Genomic DNA, 22941 nt, shown 5'->3' on the forward strand with positions numbered 1-22941 from the left:
CTCTCATGACATCGAGTTCAGGAAGAAATGCCCGTCCCTGGCAGTCCATTGTTGAAGGGCAAGGCGTGAACCCACAGCTCCTGAGTAAACGGCTCCTGGCACCCCAACACCAGGGTCTGGTGGCAGCAGGCACAATGGGCTGGTGTCAGCTTTCTCAAGGCCCGTGCCTTGTTCAGTTTTTATCAGAGCACCCGGGGAGCTTAGCTGCGATAAGCCCCAGGAGTTAAAAAGTTCTTGAGGCCAGCTCTCACTTCTCTTTGGAACTCCACGGGATGCAACAGCCCCTCCCCGACCTCATACAGGCTGTGGACAGCCAATCTTCATTCTGCCTGCAGATGTTATCACATTTAGAATGACAATGGGCCGTCTGCCTTTAACATAACGTGCACTGCAAGTGAGTGTATTTGAGGCAAGTGACTAGATTGTAGCAGAGGAGCTTAACGTGCGCCCGAGGTGTGCTTCCTCACTGCTGATTAGCACATGCCAGAAGGGGACCTCATCCATGCACAGATTTACTAGTATTTTTCTGTTTCTAAATATAAATACAGACAAAGGAAAATGTGTTTTCCATCTGTATTTATATGTAGAAACGTCAAAACGGAAAACCGGGAGCCCTAACTATAATCTATCCCATTCTACTCTACCCCACTCCAATCTACCCCAGCCCACTAACTTTTAGACATGCTGAACAGCAGCCACATTGTTGTAGAACAGGTCTAAAACACATCGCCAAAGCCAATAGCTCTTGCATAGGCGAGACCTATTGTCTTTACCAATGCTTGCTTCATAAGGTATTATGAGAAGTTACCCGAGTCCGGAGACCCCAGCTATACCGAGACATACATTTTCCATATGTAGATTGAAATTATATAGGCAGCGAGTTTAAAGTAGTTCCGTTCCAAGTCGAAGATCAGCCACTTCACTCTATGTGGTCATGTATAAATAAACATTCTCTAACTGAAAAATGCAAACAATTAAAGCGAGTCTTACGGGATAGCTAATCAAAGGCACTCAGTCACCCATAAACATCAACAAACAGTGGACATTAACTCAGAAAGCCCAAGCAACAGCCAACAGTAAGAAAATAGGAGCGCTCTTTTATTGTCATTCACTCCAAAGGAAAACTGCAAGGGCAAATATTACAAATGAGCGGTGTACAACACCAACCAGTGGATATCACCGGAAAAGTCAGTCAGGTTGCACTTTCTAATGCATCAAGTCCTCTTACAACACTAAAGTCGATTACTTTGCTGTCTACCCTGAAGTGAAAGGTGGTCAACAAATACTCCGGCTTCAGTGAACTGAGTGAATAATCCATAAGTGGCACAATTCAGGATGTAGTGAGGAGGTTTGGTTATCAGCAGAACGTTTCAGTGCAGCTCCCTTAAATCACATATGCAAGTCTTCCTTGAGCTAATTCTTCTGCTTGTGCAGTAGTGGGGATTGTAAAGCGATTCACATTGTGCACTTGGCTGAAAAAGAAACACAATCCAACGGTGCTGCTGGGGAAGTAGGTTTGGAGGCAGGGTTGGTGACTTCAGAGCAGTCTATCTGAGCTGTGGGGGGTGGGGGGAGGGGAGAATCCGTTTCAGCGCTGAAACATGGCCACACCTTTTACTACTCATCAGCCTCCTCCTATCTGGGTCATCAATGGTCAAATGAACATTTCATCTCAGCTCAGTCCCAAGGACGTGCCTTCAAATACTCATCCATCTCCTCCTGCGTACGCAACAACTGTTCTATTTCACTGTCAGAAATGTCCTCCTCTCCTGTGCAGGCCTGGACCTCAGACTGTTGTGGCATTTTAAGTTTTTTTCTTGGATTTTCAACACATGGTGGAAGAAACAACCTTTTTACCCCTGGTCCCCGCCCGTTTGCCAGTTTACCAGAGGGAAGGCAGGTCCCTTCTGATTGGTCATGCTGTTCATCAGTCATGCTTTCTGAATCATTCCTTGAACGAGACTCCTGTTGCTTAGTGCTTTCTGTGTGGAAAACAAGAGACTGTTTGAGCAAAAAGTTTCGGTGTTTCAGGATATCACCCAAGCACTGGACGGCCGTCTTGGCATTCTTGGGGAACTTATTTAGCCAGGGCAGATTGGAAGCCAGTCTTATTAGAACGCTGTAAATTTCTTTAAGCCGCTTTGTTGATGGTGGAGGCTGATCAATTTCCGCAAGTTTACAGAAGAAGGGAAGGGAGTTCTTCAAGCGCGAGGCTGGGCGCAGCGACTGCCATGCTAGGTAAGCAGCAGCGGTGATGATGGGAATGGGATGACGGCCGGTCACTAACCACGTATCACTGGCCACTTCCATGATCTGCAAGGTCCTCTCTGCCATTTTGTTTGCATCCTCTGAATGCGGAGCTGGAATGCTGCCATCACTCCGACACAGTCTGAAACTGGAAAAACAATACAGGGAAAGAGAACCGAGAGATGAATGAGGAGTTAGTCTTTGTTTAGGATCAGTCTTTTTTGAGTTTTGGACAACATCAACACAGCGATCTAACCTCAAAGTAAAAACAAAGGTTTATTGTTAAATCAACAAAGAATGGCTCAATTATTTTTTCACTACTAGTGGAATATTTGGGAAGACGTCCTGTCAATTTCAAAAGCTATAGGTGAAACACAACCGTTTCACAAAACTATTAAGTAAAAGTAATTTCCCCTGCATCAAAAGTGACCAACGGGTAAGAAGCTTCTGGGTCTCTGACCGCCCTTCACTCAAACTCAGGGGTAGTTGGAATTAAACATCTGGTTTTGTACATTGGTTGTCAAATCGGAAACCAGATGAGGATTTTAAGCTAATCATGGACGTAAAACTTTTATAGCAGGAGCTATAGTGCTACAACAGACCATCCAGTGCTGTAGGATCAAAGTTTAGGTAATATACTAAAAATTCAATTATTGCATATAAAATAAAGACACATTATACAAAGAATACATTGAAATTCTATTTTAGCGAATGAAAAATAATGATCAAGTAATTTAAAGATTTAAATTGAAAAAATAGTATGTACTTGGATATGCATATTATTGTTCTCAGTCATGCTACAGTCTGTTTTTTTCTATTTCTCAATGAGCAGCAGCCAGCAAGGAGATCTACGGAGAAGGGGAGTAGACTTATAATTTGACATTACTAAATCAAAGGTTGCAAGCAGGTACTTAAAAATTCAAGGTGTTGTACTGGTTAGGTTGTGGTATTTTATCTAGTTCAGTGTTTGTAAAGGTCGGGCTTAAGATTAATAATATATCGTAATTTGCTTTGAGGGTGTACTTACAAGTGATATTGTGAGGTTTGTAATATATTGTGCTCGGTTGGGACTGCACAATGTATAGTTTTAAATAAAAAAAAAAAAACCAAAAAAAAAACCACACTATAGACACCATCAATAAATGCTACTTCTTAAAAAAATAATGCTTCCTGATTTTATATTTCTTTTCTACACGTGGGTTGATGATCCGAGCACTGACGGGGACTTTAAAGATCTGATGCGTGCTTAATGACCCCTTTAAGCATGGGTAGTGTTGAGGTGGACATTTGTGTGGTATCAAAGGTGTCCATAAGAAAATCCTCCTCTACTGGGTCTGTATGCAGGGCTACCCCGTGGTATTGGGCAGCTCTGTGGAGGAGCTGGTTGAATCCGATATTGTCCTCGGGGGGGGGGGGGGGGGGGGGAAGGGGAGGGGGAGGCCTGGAGGGATAAATGTTACCCTGTGGGGTGTAAGGGACATCTGGGACACTGTAATCATCCCATGGGTCAGGGGAGCCAGTAGGGGTAGGGTCCCCAAGGGGTTGGTCGTCCGTACCTCCCCCTGCACCATCCGATGTGTTATCATCATCATCTATTGGGGTTGGTGATGGTGTGGGAGAGTGGTGTGGGTGGGGGAGGAGGAGGAGGAGAAGAAGGAATCCTTAATGGAGAGGTAGCAAACTCTCTCTTCTTTGGCGGCGGTGTGGGCGCAGGCATTTCTAGTGGTCTTTTCTTCATGCTGAGCATTAAATGACCAGTCTTAGGATCCTTCATTAAAGTCTTTTGGGTAGGATCTGGACGAAACAGTTCATCTGTGGAAGACAGATCCTTCGGAGTAGAGGGCTTCGGTGCCGTAAGTTCTTTGGGCGTCGACTCGATAGCGGTTCGAGGCTTGGAACCGTGTAGTTTTGAAGTGTCTATCACTTGGAACCGGTTGCTGTTTTTTCGGTTCAGAGGTCTTTGGTTTGAAAGAATCGGGGCCTTTTGGTGGGTGTTTTTTTAGTCGGCTCCGAGGGTGTGGTCGGTGCCGAGGAACTGGTGCTAGGCTTCGACGCCGAGTGCTTCGATGTGGGAGCAGCGATCGGCGTGGATGAGGTCGAGGACTCCTTTTTCTTCGGTGCCGGAGTTGGCTTGTCGGTACCGAGGGTAGGCTTACTCGAGCCGGAGTCGCCTAAAGGCTTAGTAGGATTCTTTACCGGGCCCAAAGGCGGGGCATGGGAAGCAGCGTCTCGGCGTGCACCTGGGCCCAAAGGTGGTACCGAAGCCTTTTTCGGCAGTGTCGAGGGAGGGGGTGGGTAGGGGTCGACGTCTGTACTCACGGCCCTTTGAGCTGAAGTGATGTCTTCGACGTCGGAATCGTCTGATTCGGAGGCGCCGATGATGGCTTCCTCGACTCAACCCTGCTCCGGAAGATCGACGCCCTCTTGAAAGATGCAGTCGGGGGTCGAAGATGACGAGCGCGCCATTGATCTTCGAGCTCATCGGTCCCGGATGGTCTTTTTGGAGCGGAAGGAGGCACACGCTGGACAGTCTCTGGCCTCGTGCTCCGGTGAGAGGCAGAGGTTGCACACCTCATGTAGGTCGGTGTGGGGAAACTTCGACCCACATCGAGGACACTTTTTAAATGGCGTCCTTTCCATGAGCCGGAGATGAGGCCCGGGTAGGCCCGAAGGCCTTTGTTGACGACCGGAATCAAACACTTTGAAGTTGAAGGGTCGCGTGTGGTTGGAAAACGCGAACGAAACAATACCGTCGAGAAGGGAAGGATTGTGCGTCGAAAGAGAAAACCGCTAACAATCTAGGATGGAGCCAATGCCCATGCGCACTATGATCCAAAGGAGGAGTCACACACCTCCTGACTTCCAAAGACTTTCCAAGACAAAAACAAGTGCAGACATCCGGGCCCAACACCAGATGGCGATCTATGCAGTGTGTAATCTGCAGCTCATATGCCTCGAACATGTGCTTTTTAAAGAGAACCTACACTTATTTTTGAAATCATGATTTAAGTGCACACTAAAAAGACTGTTCAAGCAGTCTGTAGCAATCACAGATGTGTCCTCTCCCTAGGGCCCCTGCTAACACCACTCATTGTTCAATAAACAGGATTAGTTGCTAAAGCTTCTGTGTATAAAATGTTTCTGTAAGTCACAAATGAAAGAGGACTTACCTCTTGCAGTGTGACTTTACCATTTCAGCCAAGCTCGCTGCTGGTACATCTAGCTCCAGTTCCTTCACAAGCCGGCCATATGTGCTGGCAAACAACAAAGAGTCTGCATACAGGAGCGAGCAGATAGTGCCCATGGTCAACGGCCAGGAGTGCTGTCGGCAGGTGATGTAGACGCAGCATCCCACTATGATCTCCTTCTTTGGCAGCGAGACTTGGTGAAAGGATGGGTGATGAAAAGCACGCTCAAAGTAGGATACAGCAGTGTCTTCAAAGGTATTAGGAAGTCTAAGTGTCCTGCACATATTGCGCACACGTATAATCTCTGAAGAAAAACAAAGAGACCATAGGTAACTCTTTTATCCTTAAAAGAGTCAAAAAGGCAAGAAAAAGTTGTAGTGGTAATACATAACAAAAAAGAAAGGGAATAGAAGGGACCTCTTCTCTGGGCAAACCACAATACATCAAACAGTAACTAAAAGCCGCTACAAATTTTATACAATGCTTCATATGAAAACTGTGAACCATTCTATAAACAAATAAAAGGAAAGCTATGTAAGAAAATGCAATAAGCTGATAAACGTATAATGGAAAGAGAAAGAGCTCAAATATCAAAGATGGAGACGAAAGGCAGAGATGGAAGTACTGTGGGACAAAAGAGTAGAAAGTGACAGAAACAAAAAGGCATAAAAAAAAAAAGGTTCAGCAGGAGAAAAAGTAATGTGAGCAAAACTTTTTATCCACTTTTTTTGATTTAGTTGAAGGGCTGGAGTCCTGTGCGTTGGTGGCAAGCAACAATGCTTTCAGGGCAAGTACATATATATTTTCAGTCTATGCGCAACAATTGGCAGTGCTGGACTTTGCTTTTCAGAAGTGCGAGTTACTGATCACTGACTAACAGTAGCACACAGACTACCTCTAGGAGAAAAGCAGCTATGAAATAAGAACCAGGCTCAAGCGTACTTAACAGACTATGATTTCCAAACTAGACTATTCATATACTAGGGAACCTTAAAGCAATATGGTTTGTACTGACAGGAAAGTTTTGAAGTATACGCCTCATTTGTGTGATTTGCCGTCCCACTTACGTAAAAGCAGACTTTGACCATTGTAATGATCCTTACTTAGAGAAGGCTGAGGAGGTGACTAGTCTGAGCAACCTCAATAATATCATCATCATCATTTAAGCTTTATTTCGACTGTTCATAAAAGCTATAATAGACATACAAGATAAAACAGTTAAAAACGTAAGAGAAAAAAGAGAGTTTGTACCGCGCATCTCACAATGGGCACGAGGAGGCTTCAAATCACAAAATTGTTGTTTTGGCAGCAAATTGCCTGCATGGCTAAAACATGTTAGTCCAGTGTGTAGAAGTCACTTAGGGTGCTCCATTAGACTACCCACAACAATTAATATTGAAAACAAGCCCATGTATGAGCCGGCAGATAGATACCATACCTGTTCGGCAACAGCGAATTAGGAGTTATGCATCATATAAAATCATTCGTACATTTAAAAATAGGATTCGTTGGTTAAAAATGAATGTGAAATGTAAAAAAACGAATAAAATATAATAAAAGCATCTGACAGAGGATCTCACAGGTTAAAAAAGAAAGCTTGGAGCTGTGTTAATGAACAGGGGGAGCTGGCACAATCTTACAGCGGTTTGGGTGTATAAAATAAAGCTTTGTACACAGCAAACGGGTTGATAACCTTGGGGCCCTCCCATAACAATCTGGCTGTACAATCAATCTGCAGTTAAGTGCTTGTGCAATACGTCTAATGCAGTTGAGGGTATCAAATTTAGTAGCTGGGGCCCGAAAACAACTTGGTCAACCTGGCCATTGCTGAAGTGGGTCATTATTAATTTCACTACAGTACTGAAGTGGGTAAATCCTCTGGTGAGTAATGTTAATGCGGACACTGTGCATCCCTCAAGCTGGTAGTTTGGAATCGGTTGAAGGCGAGTAATTGTCTAATGCATCCTATGTTCAATCTGTGGCATGCTTAATCAGTTTTTGAGAGTGCTTCTAAGCAGACTGATGATGTTGTAGGTGAGTGCTTTAGTGGGTCTGATAGAATACCTTCTGACTGAGGAAAGTGGAGAATGGCAACTAAGCAATGTCGAGTCTTCTCGATTACCAAACTGCGTGGATTTTTGCCAAAGTAAATTTACTCTCTGCCACCATGTGCATGATAACTAGTGCAAAATTGCAGGGGTGAAAGAGCCAGCACAAGCTAAAGGGAGGGCCAGCACAGGTGAGACGGAGGGCCAGAGCAAACAAGAGTGAAGGTGAGGGCCAGCGCAAGCGAGAGCAGGAGGGATAGCCAGCGCAAGCGAAAGTGAAAGGGGGGGGGCCAGGGCAAACAAGTGCAAAAGAGAGGGCCAGATAAAGCGTCAGCAAAAAAGCAAGCGCATAAAAGTGTAAGAGCACACAAAGAACGTGTGTCATAGAAAGCAAGAGCATGCAAAAGGAAGCGAGAGCGAGTAAAAGAGAGCGAAGACGAGAGCACAAAGGAGAGAGAAAGAGAGAGCGCTAAATAGCAAATGAACACAACAGGGTGAGCAAATGCAACAGAGAGCAACCATGTGGGATAGAATAAGCAGGCACAAAATAGAGCAAGCAAGCGCAAGAAAGACAGCCAGGACGAAAATGCAAAATAGAGCTAAAGAGCAAGTGCAAAAGAGATCAGAGATGAGAGTGCAGAAGACAGTACACAACAGAGCGAGAAATCACAAGAGAGCAGAAAATTGAGCGAGACCGCAAAAGTGAGCAGGCGCAAAGAGTGAAAGCAAGCACAAATGAGGGTAAACAGTAAGAGAGCAGAAAAGAGCGCAACAAAGCAAGAGAGCACAAAAGGGAGCCAGGGCAAGAGCACAAACACAGCCAAAGAGTGAGCATAAAAGAGAGCTAAATAGGAAGCGTAAAAGAGCAAGTGCTGCAGCGATCGAGCAAGCAGAGGGCAGGCAAGAGAGCCAGGATGAGAGCGCAAACTAGCACCAATAAGCAAGTAAAAAAAAGAGTACACAAAAAGGTGAGAGCTCAAAAGAGCCAAAGAGTGAGCACAAAAGTAAGCCAAAGGCAAGAGTGAAAAGCAAGTCAGGACGAGTGGACAACAGTCCACCCCACGCGCACAAGAGCCAACAAGAGGGGCCCCACCCCCCACAAGAGCGTGCCCCCACCCTCCACAAGAGTGGAAAGAGGGGGGGGGTGATCCCAAGAGCAGAAAGGGGGGGCCAGACCCCAAGAGCAGAAAGGAGGCCCCACTGCAAGAGCAGAAGGGGGGTGTCCCCAACAAGTGTAGAAAGGGCTCCCCCACAAGAGCAAAAAGGCCTCTCCCCCACAAGAGCAGAAAGGGGGGGGGGGCAAGCACCAACAAGAGGAGGGTGCAAGGGCAAAGGAGAGCAAGCGCAAGACCTATGCTGCCTGGTGAGGGGCCCAATCCTAATGCCAGGAACTTTCAGCCATGGGTCTGCTGCCGGCTAGACCAGACTTCAAAAACAAGTTGGATAGATTTCCATGATTAAAACTTGTTAGCTTTAAGCTGATTTATAATCCTTTATTGGAAATACTCTGATGTGGAAAGACTGATGTTCAGCACGGACCTGCCTTAGTTTTATTGCCTAAAAGTAGTGGGCAACAAGTGGAAATAATAAAAAAAAAGTTATTCTTACCACGCAGTTTACATCTACTAATGCTATCCTTCTCTCCAGTGCTCTCTGAAAACCGCACACCTGCAAATACAAAAAAGACACCAGACATTTCTTTAGCCTCATAACCATGTTTTTTTTTTTAATGTATTGGTTTCCGTTTCTTGCAGCAAAATACAAAAAAAACTGTTCATCCTCAGGATACATCATTAAAAGATCAATTCTCACAAGCGAATAATAAAATGCTAGCAAAGTTCTTCAATCGTAAAGTGCAGGGTATAAATTAAACAATATCAACCATACCTCAGAAAGTGAAAGTCGTAAATTATACCACAGAAGACAATAATTATCACCTAAAGGTTTAACCAGAAATCATAATCTTAAGAAAATCTTTGCAGATCATTAAATTCATCAAATAAATAACACTGTTCACCACTCAAATTAAAATGGTCATTATAAAAAAATTCTTTGCGATGGCAAGTTCATAAAGGTGCATTCTAAGTATTCGTATTATTCATAAAATAGAATCAAGTGCAGTGCATCAGTAACAGAATGCCGTTTCCCCCAAAATATTTGTCCTGAACTCCGATGCCCCCAGATCCATCCTTGCATTCACTGCACGTAGCATACTGTAGTAGTTTCTAAGATACCTTGACTCCATAAAGTAAATAAAACGGCATTTCATTTAATAAACAACTCAGCTAACTTCCAGAGCTTACACATTCTTCCTTTCCCTATCCTCTTCGCACACAGAAAGCACTTAAGCATATACAATATTCACTTTACCCATCAAGGATTGCAGTTTAGGAGGATCCTGCAATTTTCAAAGAGCAGTTATTATAGATTGTGCTAATAACATTGCAATAAACCACTAACTACGTACCGGAGCTGGTTTAATTTCCAAAAGTTGGGAACAACCTAACAAAAGTGCATTCACATCTACCATATACTCTATCCCAAGGGAGACCCACATACACCTCAGAGCCCCTACCCAAAATGACTGAACACCATCACATTCCCAAAAAATATGAATCAAGTAACGTATTCTGTGCATCTAGAGCATTCCTCTAAGATATTTGAATTATATTTTTGTAATAGTGAAGAGGTGTAGCACACCATCCACTGAGCGTAGAGTTGCTTCTGAAAATTTGCACCTCAATGCTTTAAAACGAAAAATATAAAGCCTCCAACCACTTTCCCCTGTGTAGATTTACCGTATTTTTTGATACCCATTTACTCCGATTGGCATGGAACAAGACCGTACAATCACTCCCAACAGAACGCAGCCAGCCTACCCAATAGCTGTTTTTCTTGGCTCTCTAGTAAATTGAAATAGCACATGAATCCATTCCTAGTAGGTTCAATTTGGAAAGGTTGAGGATTCCGCAATATAGAGGAAATTTGTAAACATGCCTATTTGTTTTGAGCCCAAGCTATATAAGACTAGGCTGAAGCACCTCCCAAGCAATCAATTCAATTCTCAATCACCAACTTTACCCTAGTTACTCTTCTCCCATCGGACTGAACCTTTTACCAGTTCATCAGAACATAAAGGTTCTAATAGGGGAGTCCGCATGTATCTTAGGAATCCGTAACCATCGAAAAAGTTGCTTCTGTTTAACTTTAAAAGTCAGAAGGGAGCGAATTCTCATCTCTTTAGGGTTCTTCGTTTGGGGAAAGGTCGGATCTAGGTGGAAATGGGCTCTGTCACACATAACCCGAAGAAGGGAATTATGAAAGGTCCGACACTTATGAAAGTCATGGTACCCATCATAAATTATTAAATGAGCAGCAAAATAATACAACCTCCAATTAGGAAGCCAAACAGAAAAGGTGTGACGTCCGATATCCTGCTAGCAAGAATTTTCATAAACATTGTATAATCCCTGTTGCCATCTATTGTATCTTTCTTACGAAACAAGTAAAAGGGGGAGGGGGGGGCGGGGAGGAGTGCGGGTGTAGAGACTCTTCAAAATATTAAACAAATTCTTCATGAAAATTCCGGTTTCTGGAAGCAGCATTCAATACCTCTCTGATGAAAACCAATCTTCTCCTGCAGGTTTCCCTCTAAACCAATAAAGGGCAATAAAGATATCAGCCAGGCTACATTATGTGCTGCTTCATTAGTTAACTTCTGGAGGCAAATACCAGCAGTAAAAAACAGCTCCCTCTTCCTCAGAGGACTATTGATCTGCAGGGTATAAAGGAGCTAAGTGCTCTTGAAACATTCCCTTTATTTGAGATGGTTCATGCATCAAGGTACCCATTAAAGAATTCAAAAGTTTAATGCTAGCATTATTTACTTGTCTGGATCTAGGCAGGCCAGCAGCCTCCCACTCACTTTACCTGCCTCGTATACTTGTTGACCAAATGTCCTAATATTTAGAATGTGCCTCTCCAATTAAACAAAATGATGTAGCTTATTCTTAGTTAGCTCTCTTTCCTTGAGATGTTGGGGGTTAACTACCTGCGTAAGATTAAGCTCTGCACACAAATTTATTTTATTTTTTTTCAATAAAGTGGTCTCCGACTGTTCCCTACTTTTCATATTTTTTATTTTTATTTTTTTTAACCTGAAAAGCAACAATCTCCCCCCCTGCATGGGCGCTTTAAATGCCTCCATCCATTTTTAATTGAAGAAAAGGGTTTATTCTAATTTTAAAAAACTGGTCCAGGCCACATTTCTTTAAAGGAATAATCTGCTAAAAGGCTCCATTTACAGACCAATGATTAGGGAAGACTGGTTTATCAGAAAAGGTCACCTCTAAACTAATAGCTGCATGATCTGAAAATGGAGTTGGAATAATTAAGGGAGAGGAAATGAACTAATCTTTACAAGTAAGAAAATAATCTATCCTGGGGGGCGGAGCAAAATCCAACCACAATTCTCAACTCAGTGTTACAAACCGCCTCGACATACACCAGTGCTACCTGCCCATCCTCTTGTGGATTTTAAGAGCTCTGAAGATCCTGCAAGGTGTTTATAGTGCTTTGCAAAAGCCCAAAATAAAATAATAAGATTAAAAGCTCAGACTCAGACAAGAAAATTATTTGGCACATAGCAGAAAGTGAAGACTGACCTACAACTGGACTCCTTTCAATTAGTACCAAGCATTCCAGTTCACTCACCTTGTGAAAAGCCTTCCTCTGCCTGTGTGGTAGTCAGGAGTCCCTCTGTCAGGATAAATCCACAAGCAGCACACACCAACTGGTTCTGGGAGTAATGAGCGTCATCAACTATGTCTGAGGACCCACAATCTGGGCATTTGCTCAAGTCAGACATTCTGGAAGTTGTGCTCTACAAAACAATAGAAAGGTTAATTACACTACACAGTGGCATGCTGAAAAAGCACAGGTTTAAACTAAGCATAGACTAAAGACTTGGTGATCACATTGTCCCAGCTACTAAGCGCCTCCTAAGCAGGATGCAGTTGGCTACACACCACCCCCATGTACGCACTTTACAAACATACATTATAATAACATGGCACACTGTATAGCGCGTTTCAATGACAGATGACGTACAATTGCTGCAATTTCTATAACCATGAACAAAACAACTGCCCACAAAAGATCAACTCATTCCTCTTACCCGTGCAATTCCTGGTCAAATGGTGTTATCAATGATTGACTACCCCTTCTCTCAGGCTGCCTAAATATGTAACAAAAAGGTAAGGAGGCGACATGTCCTCTATTTATACAGACATTCCACACACTCATCCCAATATCCGTTGATTATTTTTTAACTCTTAAAATTATATTTTTCCACTAGCTTCTGTACTTACGGATTGCATGGAAGCTAATGTCATGGATGAACATATTCTGAGTCATCTCAGAGTGAGAGGGACTCGTAAGGTAAGAATCTAGGATTGGGTAAATGGGTGTGCTTTCGTTAATACTAGTGCATTGCACAGAATTTCGAAGTGCTCATTAGCTGTAAAATGCACAGGTGCCTCTGCAGTACATATTCACTGACTGAGCTGCCTACCACCAGTTCTGGCCAAGAACAAAAAACAGGGGAACCCTACTCACTAAGGAACCAGGGTAGGTAAAGTACTTTCAGAAACAATGGTTCCTGTGGACTGGTGTTATCTTTTATGATATTAATAATTTGCGTAATAGCAATGTGAAGGGTTAATGTGCTGTCAGAAGGCAAAGAACTACCAATACCAACGATTGCATATATCACATCAAATGTTATGGTGTAGAACTGAGCAGTATATACAATATCAGAAAAAATGAGACAAAATTAAATAGACACTTGTGAGTATTGTCCCAGTGAAAACAGGAACCTCAAATAACAGTGCTAAATTGGGACAGTATTTTTTACAAGGTTTCCATAATTCTTTAAAAGTCGACCATCAAGTATATACAAAATGTGCAGCAGCTATATACAATGATATGCACTCATTAATGGTTCGCTTTGCGTTGACGGCGTTTCGATACTCTGTGCGGTGTAGGGTATCATCAGAACCTAGGGTTGTAGGGACATCTACAGAGAACAAGCATTTACAATGCAATGTTCTCGGCATTGTTAAAGTTAGAGCTATTGGCATTGCTCATGACATTATTTTTGTTTATGTTTTTGTTATTAAAACATTTAAAGAAACGGCATTGTTATTTACAATGTCAATAGCTTAATCTCTCTCAAATGCGAGACCTATTGCATTTGCACCCACACACAAAGCCACACACACAAAGCCACCCACACACACACAGACAGACACCTACACAGAGCTATTCACATAGAGCAACCCACACACAAATATAGCCATCCACACAGAGCCACCTACACACACACAGTTGCCCACACACAGACAGAGCCACCCACGCATAGAGCCACCTACAAAAAAAGCCACCCACAAAGAGCCACACACACACACACACATAGAGCCTCCCACACACAATTTATGAGGACACAGTTCCAAATTCAGCAGCTGTGGCCATAGGGCCACATCCTCTCCCCCACTGAACACTATACTGTCCCACTGAGAAAAACTCACACTGCCTTCAACTACAACCCAATTGCTGACGGCTATAAACACCTGGATGAGGCTCAATTTAAATGACGCAATAGACAAGAGCAATATGCGGCCTACAAAAAAAAGTAACATCATCCTGGAAAAAGCAAACACTCATAGGGGAATGCAAAATTTAGCAAACCATGTGAAATGCAAGCAGGAACAACATTGTTACCTTAACGCTTTTACACTCACTATTCAGAAATCAGCGAGTGCTTTTGCCTGAAAGGGGCCTTGAATGGTCCCAGTTCAATGTCCATTGCTGATATCCTTACAAAACGTTAGCAGTATGGTAAAAAGACCATATCCCTGGACGCAGAGCCGCAGTACACATTTTGGTTTTCCAATCCACACTTTGCAGTACCTCCAGGAATGGTGCACTAGATGCAAGCCCAGGGAAAACAAAGACAAGAAAACAAAAATAGCGCTTCACTGTCAAACTCTGTAAAAGTGGCGCTAATGTGTTTGGGTGTGAATAAAATCAATCTGGCCAGTTTGCTACCACTCTGTCTTACTTTATGTAGTTATTTTTCATATTTTTAACCTTTTATTCCAGATGCTGCACCTTAGAATTAAAATACGACATTTCCAACAAAAATGAATTTCTGTTTTGGATCCATTTCAAAGGGGAGCAAATAAAAGAAAGTAGAGGAAAGAGAGTGAGAACCCTATCTTGAAGTCAAGGCTTTCAGTAAGAGAAGAACTGCTAGACAGAAAGAGAGGGAAGAAGGAAAGAGTGGGGGGGGGGGGGCGCTGAAGAATTGTCGCACATGGCACCACCAGCACTAAAGCCGGCCCTGTGTGCGTCGAAGGTGCTGTACAAACCGTCAGATGCCCTTAACAAGTGCGGAATGAAGGAGGGAAGCCCTACCCCGTGATCCAGTGGAACATAGCTGAAGTGCAAGCACCTCTTCTCCTACTGCAATGCCCTGTGCACCAGTAAAATCGAGTACAACTATACAAATGCACGCGCCCCTTCACCCACTGCAATGCCCCGTGACGAGCCCCTTCGCCCACTGCAATGTTCAGTGTACCAGTAGAATATAACAAGGGGGAGTGCGCCCCTTCGTTCGCTGCAATGCCCCGTGCACCAGTAGATATAACAAAAGTACAGGCGCCACTTCGCCCACTGCAATGTTCTCCTGGCAAAGAGTACAATATATTTTCTTGAATTGTTTCCAGTGAGAACCACTGTAGAACTTAAGCACAATATACCCATGTTCCCATGGGTTGAGGGTTGCTCTTGTAGCTATAATCGTTGCTAGAAACCAAAGTCTCACAGAATATGACCAATGGCATAATCAGAGAGGCTATTACCAGAGTGCTCACATAATGAGAAAGCTACCATAATTTGCCACTTCGCTGCACAACACCAAAAAGGACACGTTGATTTATTTATCAAGTACAGTGCCTTAACACATACATAATTTTAAAATGCAGTATGTTTGTGACAATTAAGTGAGTCAGAACAAGATTTGCTATCATGTCCATTTTTTTGGAAACAGAGTTTAAAAAAAAATGCATATGATGGCCATTAGATTCCACTCATCATAAACCGCACTCTTTCTGATCCCACGACTTAAGGCCAAACGTGTGGCATCCCTCAAGTAACTTTTTTTACTTCAAGCATTACCGATACTGAATATTATATATGCAAAATCTTTCCAACCATACACACCGAAAGGGTGCCTAAGAACCCAATGCAAATCAAAGCACTTTCCGTCTTTGGCTGTGGTAAGAACAGGGCCACTGGAATTATGTGGTAGAGTCGACTAAATTATGCTGCAAGAAAAGGCAAATTATGTGGCATATTGCAGCACCGGTTATGATAGTATTACTGCATTATTTTGTAACGTTTACACATGGTAATACTGTCTGGATAAAGAGTTCACCTTTATTTGTACCAGTTTTCAACCAAATACAGAAACAAGCAACTGAAAGATGAGCACCTAACCTCTGTGAAAGAGTTTCCAATGCGCGCAAACACATTTCACAGCATTTTTAGTAACTTTTGATCCGTTTGAGCTGGAAACTATTTTGTTGTTGTTAAAATCTACAGATTATGGAGCAGATGAAGTATTATACGGCGAATCCAGTAAATCCATAATTATGAGAGATAAGCAGCGGCTGCAGAATTGCAGAATTCCAGTGGCAATGGGCATGAAGTACTATACTTATGCACCAATGCAATATAACACAATAACCATGTGTGACCATTGTGCTTTAAAATACATATTTCTTCCAAAAATTCTATCTAGGGCCTCGCCATTACTAGGTCCACCTGCAATACGGATTAATTGCGCCACGTAAATATATTGTTCAATTTGATTCTGAAAAGTTAACAGGTATGTATTTTCTGCTACATCTATTACGAGAAGGAGGTGGCATCAGCACTCAGAACACTGAATCTAAGCCTGGGCTACTTGACTGGAGACAGTAACCAACACAAAACAGATGAAGAGTTAAAGGTGCAGGTTCCAGACGGTGTAATCCCTTTGGGCCTGGGCCCGCACGAGAACACAATATTCCCTAGAAATTGTTTACAGAGAATTAGAGAGGATTACTCACCTTCTTTGACTCCTGACTGCTCATAGTTCTTGATCTGGGTTTTTGAGTTCTTGGCATGCGCTTTGTCACTATTGCCTGAAACAGTAGCCTCCCAAACAAGCACACCACTGCCTTTCTCCAAGGCAAAGCAGAAATGTCTCGGAGAAACGCAGCGGCGTTTTCCGATTCGGGGGCGTGTTTCTTTTTCTCTCCTCTTGCCATTGGCTGGAGGAGAGAAAAACACGCCCAGCTAAAAGCAACGAAAAAACACGCCCCCGAATCCGAAAAGGACGGGGCCTGTTCGGAGTGACAAACCTCTTCTCCAATGGCTGGCCAGCATTTAAAAGGCCAGCCAATGGAGAAGAGGGGCGGGTTCAAGCCCCTCTTCTCCAAGTCATTAAATCTCGCGAGCGAGACTGTGCGAGCGCAGCCTTCGCTAGCCGAGACCTAAAAAGGGGGGAGTAGAATCAGCATAGGACCCAATTAATGGCACAAATATGACTGAAGGGAGAAAGACTGTAGTGGGAATACCAGATAGTTACGCGCAGCCATGTGAGGAGTGTGTGCCAACCGTGGGTGAAAGGAATAGAAAAAGATACCTCACAATGGGTACTAATTGTGGAGAAAGGAAAGGTTAGGAGCCATAAGCACAAGGCAACAACTGCTTGATAGATTGGAGAAGGCTAAGAAAAAGCATGTCAGAACCGAGCTTCATGCTCGTATGCGGACGGAATACCTGAAGGAAGGGATTATACCACAGGGACTTCAGATTAGGAACGTCTCAGGCATCTTTTGTGAAGATCCAAAATTCAAAGGCAATTTCAGTCATATTTCTACGAAATGTTCACGCCACTGGATGGTCCTGGGTGTAGAAACAGCACTGGAACATGCCAAGGCAGAACTCAAAGAGATTGAGGAACTTCTCAGTGGTGACGGGATCTCAGAGGAAAGGAAAGGTTAGGATTTGAAGCTAGGAGTTATTCTTATTTAAGATTCAAAGCCTAGAGTTATTTACTTATTTAAATTGCATATAGGAGCTTTTACCCCAGTTGTGAGAGGAAGGGAGGGGCTGCTCGTCAAGGATAGCACAGCGTTTCAGTGGATAAATAATACACTATAGCATAGGATGGCTATTAGTGTGACGTGGGAACTCTCTAAAACAAGGGGGAACATATTAGCATTTGTCTTTCAGATACAGACTTTTTAATTTTGGTAGTGGAGAAATCATTACTTGTTGGCAATGTGTTCGGACCTAGGAGCTCCTGTTCCATTCAATATACGTGATTATGCTTTATTTTTGCCCTGCCCTGTAGGTACGGTCATCACTATTGTTGGGATATACAAGGCGGGTCCTGTGGGGAACAGGAACGGTGGTTAATTACCGGTGTCATGCCAAGTTTCTAATTATCACCGAAAAGGGTCCTGTATTTATCAGAGACCGGTTGTTTAGTGCGCATGGGAGCGGTTCTGGCAGGGATCGCATTTACCTTAGTTAACCAAGAGTTCTCCCAAATCGCGGGACGGTCCGCCGCGTGGTTTCATAAAGCCGCTTGAGTCAGCTCTGACCTGGATCCGATGACAGCGAGTGCCTGTTAACAGGCTTCTAAAAAGTACGAGATCCCGCAGAAAACGGAATGGACCATAGGCATCATTGTAGATTGCCGCGAGGTGGTACCATCCGGTTTTCGGTAACCAAAAGTAACTAGCATTTACAATGCAATGGTCTCGGCATTGTTAAAGTTAGAGCTATTGGCATTGCTCATGACATTATTTTTGTTTATGTTTTTGTTTTTAAAACATGTAAAGAAACGGCATTGTTATTTTCAATGTCAATAGCTTAATCACTCTCAAATGCGAGACCTATTACATTTGCACCCACACACAGCCACTCACTTAGAGCAACCCACACACAAATAGAGCCACCCACAGAGCCACCTACACACACACAGAGTTACCCACACACAGACAGAGCCACCACGCATAGAGCCACCTACAAAAAAAGCCACACACACAGAGCCACCTACACACAGAGCCTCCCACACACACATTGCTACCCACACACACAGAGCCACCCACACACACAGAGCCACCCACACACACACAGAGCCACACACACACACACACTGACTCTGTAAATATTTAATATGTATTTGTGTAACCTTAATCTCTTCAACTTTTCTAAATATGTAATCTGTAATGAATATGTAACTTAAAAATATGTAACTCTTGTCATGAGTACCGTAGTAGCTATACGTATTGTCACCTATTACTCAGAATTTCAAATGTAATGCTCTTTGCTCTATTGTAAAGCGTTGGGACACCTTTGGGTAATGTCAGCGCTGTGTAAAAACGCATAATTAAATGGCAGTCCCAGATCTTTAAAAAAATTAACGCAGACAAGGATTTGTAATTTTAGTTGAGTTAATTTCATCCATTTGAACTAAAAGACCTAAAAAACAATCAATCGAAATAGAAAAGTACTAGACAGGAGCATTGCGTCCATGGTGACGAGGAGGCATCAGCTAAGAGTAGGTGATGGTTGGCAGTCATGGATAGACAAGGACTCCTCCTACGAGTTGGCATCCTGTGGATTTCACATTGTGGGCAGCAGAAGCACGGGGGAGTCTTAACAGCCCCCCCCCTCACCAATGCATCAGTTTTTGCACACTCTGGTTCATCGACCAGCTTTGAACTCGCTCATTCATTAATTTTCTCAGAACACGGTGAAACGCTTTATTTTTATTTGTAGTTTTAAACAGGCGAACTAGGCCCAATGGCATTGGAGCACTTTACATACGCACCAGATGACTTTACACAAGGTCAGATTCACTATTAACGTGTTTAAGGCGAGATTAGGTGATTTGTCCAGAATCACAGGATGCTGAGCCGACGCCGGGACTCTGAAACTGATTCCAAAGTCGATAGCTCTAGCCGTTAGCCCACATCTCCTCCCACATGGGTCAATTAGAGAGCTCCGACAGCGAAAGCAGTTAAATTATCTTTATGCAAGTAGAACACCACATTAATGTTTTCCTAACAAATGCCAAAGTGGTGGGGACGGCTTTGTGCTATTATGCAAGCACCCCCAACCTCGCCTCTTTTTCCACGCATGGTGTGGTCTACTCCAGAGCAGCCCGAGTGGGAGATCAGTGCCCCCCTACATGGACAACCCTAAGCCCAGACCTACGCACCACGACCCCCACTCATCTGCCACCTCTCCAAACCCCAGGCTGTCCATACATATGGACCGAGGGTCGTAGCTGGGCCCAGCAGGAGGAGATTGCCTCTTTATCTCGGCGCCCTCCCTCTCCCGCACTCCCCCCAACCCCACAACAATACAAATAACTTCACAATGTCCCACTCGCCTCCCCCAAGCTTCTCACAGTCCCCGGGACGTCTGGGGCGGGGGTGGTGCTTGGGGCCCTCCTCATCACCCATTGGCTGTGACTGCAGTGGGCGGGACCGGCTCAGGAAGTGGGTGTGTCCGGAGACTGCTGAACTCGGAAAAAAAAGGTGACGCGGGGGGCTCACGTATGCTCCTCGTTATTTGACAAGGTACAGCGGGGGCATGGTGAGGGAAACGGGGACCAAGGCCGTCCTTCCCCTGTCACCCTGCCTTGCCCTCTGTTCAGGGGGTGCAGCTCTGCACTCCTCTAGCACGGCACCCTCTGTTTTTTTTCTTTTCAGATTTATATAGCGCATACTCGACACGAAGGTATTGCAGCGCTTCACATGAGCACAAGTTTAGAGCATACAATTCTATAGTTGCATTTGTTTCCTCGTTGCACTACTTAACCCCCACTAATCCCCCGGTACTGCAGAACTTCAGAGGGGACGAGCACCAGCCGGGCCGTGTACGGGGTACCATGGTGGACGGGGATGACGCCACGAACACCACCATCTTTCTCCGAGGTCAAGCAGAAATGCCTCGGAGAAACGCAGCGTCATTTTCGGATTCGGGGCCGTGTTTTTCTTTCTCTCCTCTTCCCATTGGCTGGAATGTTTACATTCCAGAGAGAAAGAAACTAAAAAACACACCCCCGAATCCGAAAAAGACGGGGCTTAAAAATGGACAGACGCCCCTCTCCTCCAATGGCTGGCCTCCGTTTAGGAAGCCAGCCAATGGAGAAGAGGGGCGGGTTCAAGCCCCACACTTAGAAACCTAAGATCTCGCCGGCGAGACTGCGCAAGCGCAGCCTACGCAGGCCGAGACCTAAAAATTGAAGAAAGACCTGAGGTTAGAATAAAAAAAAAAAAAGAAAAAAAAAAAAAGAAAAAAAGAGTAAATAGAATTTACGAAAAGAAGGAGAAAGGTTTGGCACAAGATGGGCTTGCGAGTTCAGGCTATATATTGCCGGCATGGCAGATGTACTTACGATATCAGGGATGCTCGACATGATGTTTATGTATTTGTGCCGGCGCATGTATCTAATTATGTTGAAGTGACAAGGGTGCATGCGATAGTAAAAATTGCGATCACGGTTGTCGGTAAACATGAGACATAACTTTTCAGATAGAACACCGCATCTTCACTGTAGTACGATTGTAATAGAGATCACATTAATTATGTATTACACAGTAATGTAGCATGGCTCATGTGGGTACATAAATAGTGGCTGTACGCTGCAGTGTTTCCCTTCATTGTCCGCATAGTCATTTTAAGACGACTGGTCATTCGTTAATATTCCATGCATCATTGTGATTTAGCCAATGGCATTAGAGCATGTTCACTGTCCTACATTGCGGGCAACATGTATAGCAGTAAATAACAGTAAATAACATATTTGCTATGTCCAAGAACCACTAATATGTATAACCACAGGAACTTACACATGGTGTGCTATTAACAAACACTCAGAGATCTGTGACACAAGTATTGGCACAAAGTATGTTATTTACAAGCAAGTAATCCGTGACACACAAGGATCAGGCAATGGTAACAACTTAGCTGTATATTGCCCCCAGAGTATGCTGGAACAAACTAGGTCTTGTATTTACATATATCGAAAAGCATCTGGAGGACAACTGGAGATTGCCTGTATGTGGATTTCTCAGTGTGAGTGGGTGTATCCTAATGTCTCAGTGTAGTCACAAAACCTCACCATTCTTCAACAGAGTTGAGGCCCTCCTCTATGAAGTTAATCCTCTCTATCCAACGACATTCAAGTCGTTGTAGAATTTTGGAAATGTCTCCACCCCTCTCTGGGATATTGGCAAAATCAATTACTTGCCACTTGATGTCATCTGCTGTGTGATTTTTCTCATCAAAATGAGAGACCAGGGGAGCATTGATTACCGATCTGAGTATCTGACTCCTGTATTGTCCAATCCTGGCTTTCACTGGTTGCTGGGTTTGTCCGATATATGGGAGGCCATATGGGCACCATATGCAATATATGACGTTGCGTGTGTTACAATTGGAGAAAAATTCCAATGTGTGTTTGACAAGTGAATGTTCAAATGTTTTGGTGTTAGATGTGGAAGGACATGAGACACCGTTCCCACATTTATAGTGTCCTTTGATTTCTGGTAGGCCCCATGCTGAGTGTAGTGTGCTGGGTCTGCTCGTGTTTGTCTCGGTAGATGAGCTAACCAAGTGGTCTTTTATGTTTTTCCCACGTTTGTAAGCAAACATGGGTATGTCAATGCGTGGGTCAATACTTCTGATGATATCCCAATATTTGGTTATCAGGTTACGGACTTAACTCGTGTGAGTGCCAAATGTGGTGACACAAATAAGTCTGTCTACTGACGGTTTTTCGTTAGTTTTTAGGAGTTCCTCCCTGGGGCAGAACCAGGAATGGTTCAATGATTTTCTCACCAATCTATTAGGATAGCCTCTGGTGACAAGCTTGGCTTTCAATATTGCTGCTTCACGCATGTAGTCTTCTTTGAGGGTACAATTTCTGCGTAGACGCAAAAATTGACCAAAGGGTAGCCTATCACATAGGGCACATGGGTGGTAGCTTCTATAGGATAGAAGAGTATTTCTCTCCGCCGGTTTCCTATGCAGGGAGGTGTATAACATCCCATTTGCATGATTAATGTTCAGATCAAGGAAGGAAATGGATGATCTATCCACAGTAGACGTGAATGTTAAATGTGTTTAGATACTGTTGAGGTACACAACAAAGTTGTTACAATCTAATTCACTGCCTGTACAAATAAGAAAAATGTCATCAATGTATCGTTTCCAACATTTAATGTTGGCACGGTACAAATTGGTGACACTTGATGCAAACTTCTGTTCAACATAGTCTATATATATATATATATATATATATATATATATATATATATATATAT

The 22941-nt window shown here is 43.6% G+C and overlaps 1 protein-coding gene across 1 annotated transcript in view; it reads right to left on the reverse strand.

Moving 5' to 3' along the window:
- Window positions 1-1076: 1076 nt before the first annotated feature.
- BRF2 (BRF2 general transcription factor IIIB subunit) overlaps window positions 1077-22941 on the reverse strand; it is a 39520-nt gene continuing 17655 nt past the window's right edge. Inside the window, exons 2-5 of the mRNA XM_085634946.1 lie at window positions 12197-12365; window positions 9092-9151; window positions 5418-5739; window positions 1077-2395 (exon numbers count right to left, since the gene is read on the reverse strand). Of these exons, the coding sequence (XP_085491072.1) occupies window positions 1678-2395; window positions 5418-5739; window positions 9092-9151; window positions 12197-12350 (1254 nt within the window). The 5' untranslated portion in view covers window positions 12351-12365 and the 3' untranslated portion in view covers window positions 1077-1677. The remainder of the gene's footprint in view (window positions 2396-5417; window positions 5740-9091; window positions 9152-12196; window positions 12366-22941) is intronic.

The sequence above is a fragment of the Triturus cristatus genome, chromosome 11, assembly GCF_964204655.1.
Source record: "Triturus cristatus chromosome 11, aTriCri1.1, whole genome shotgun sequence".
In the NCBI taxonomy this organism is placed as follows: domain Eukaryota; kingdom Metazoa; phylum Chordata; class Amphibia; order Caudata; family Salamandridae; genus Triturus; species Triturus cristatus.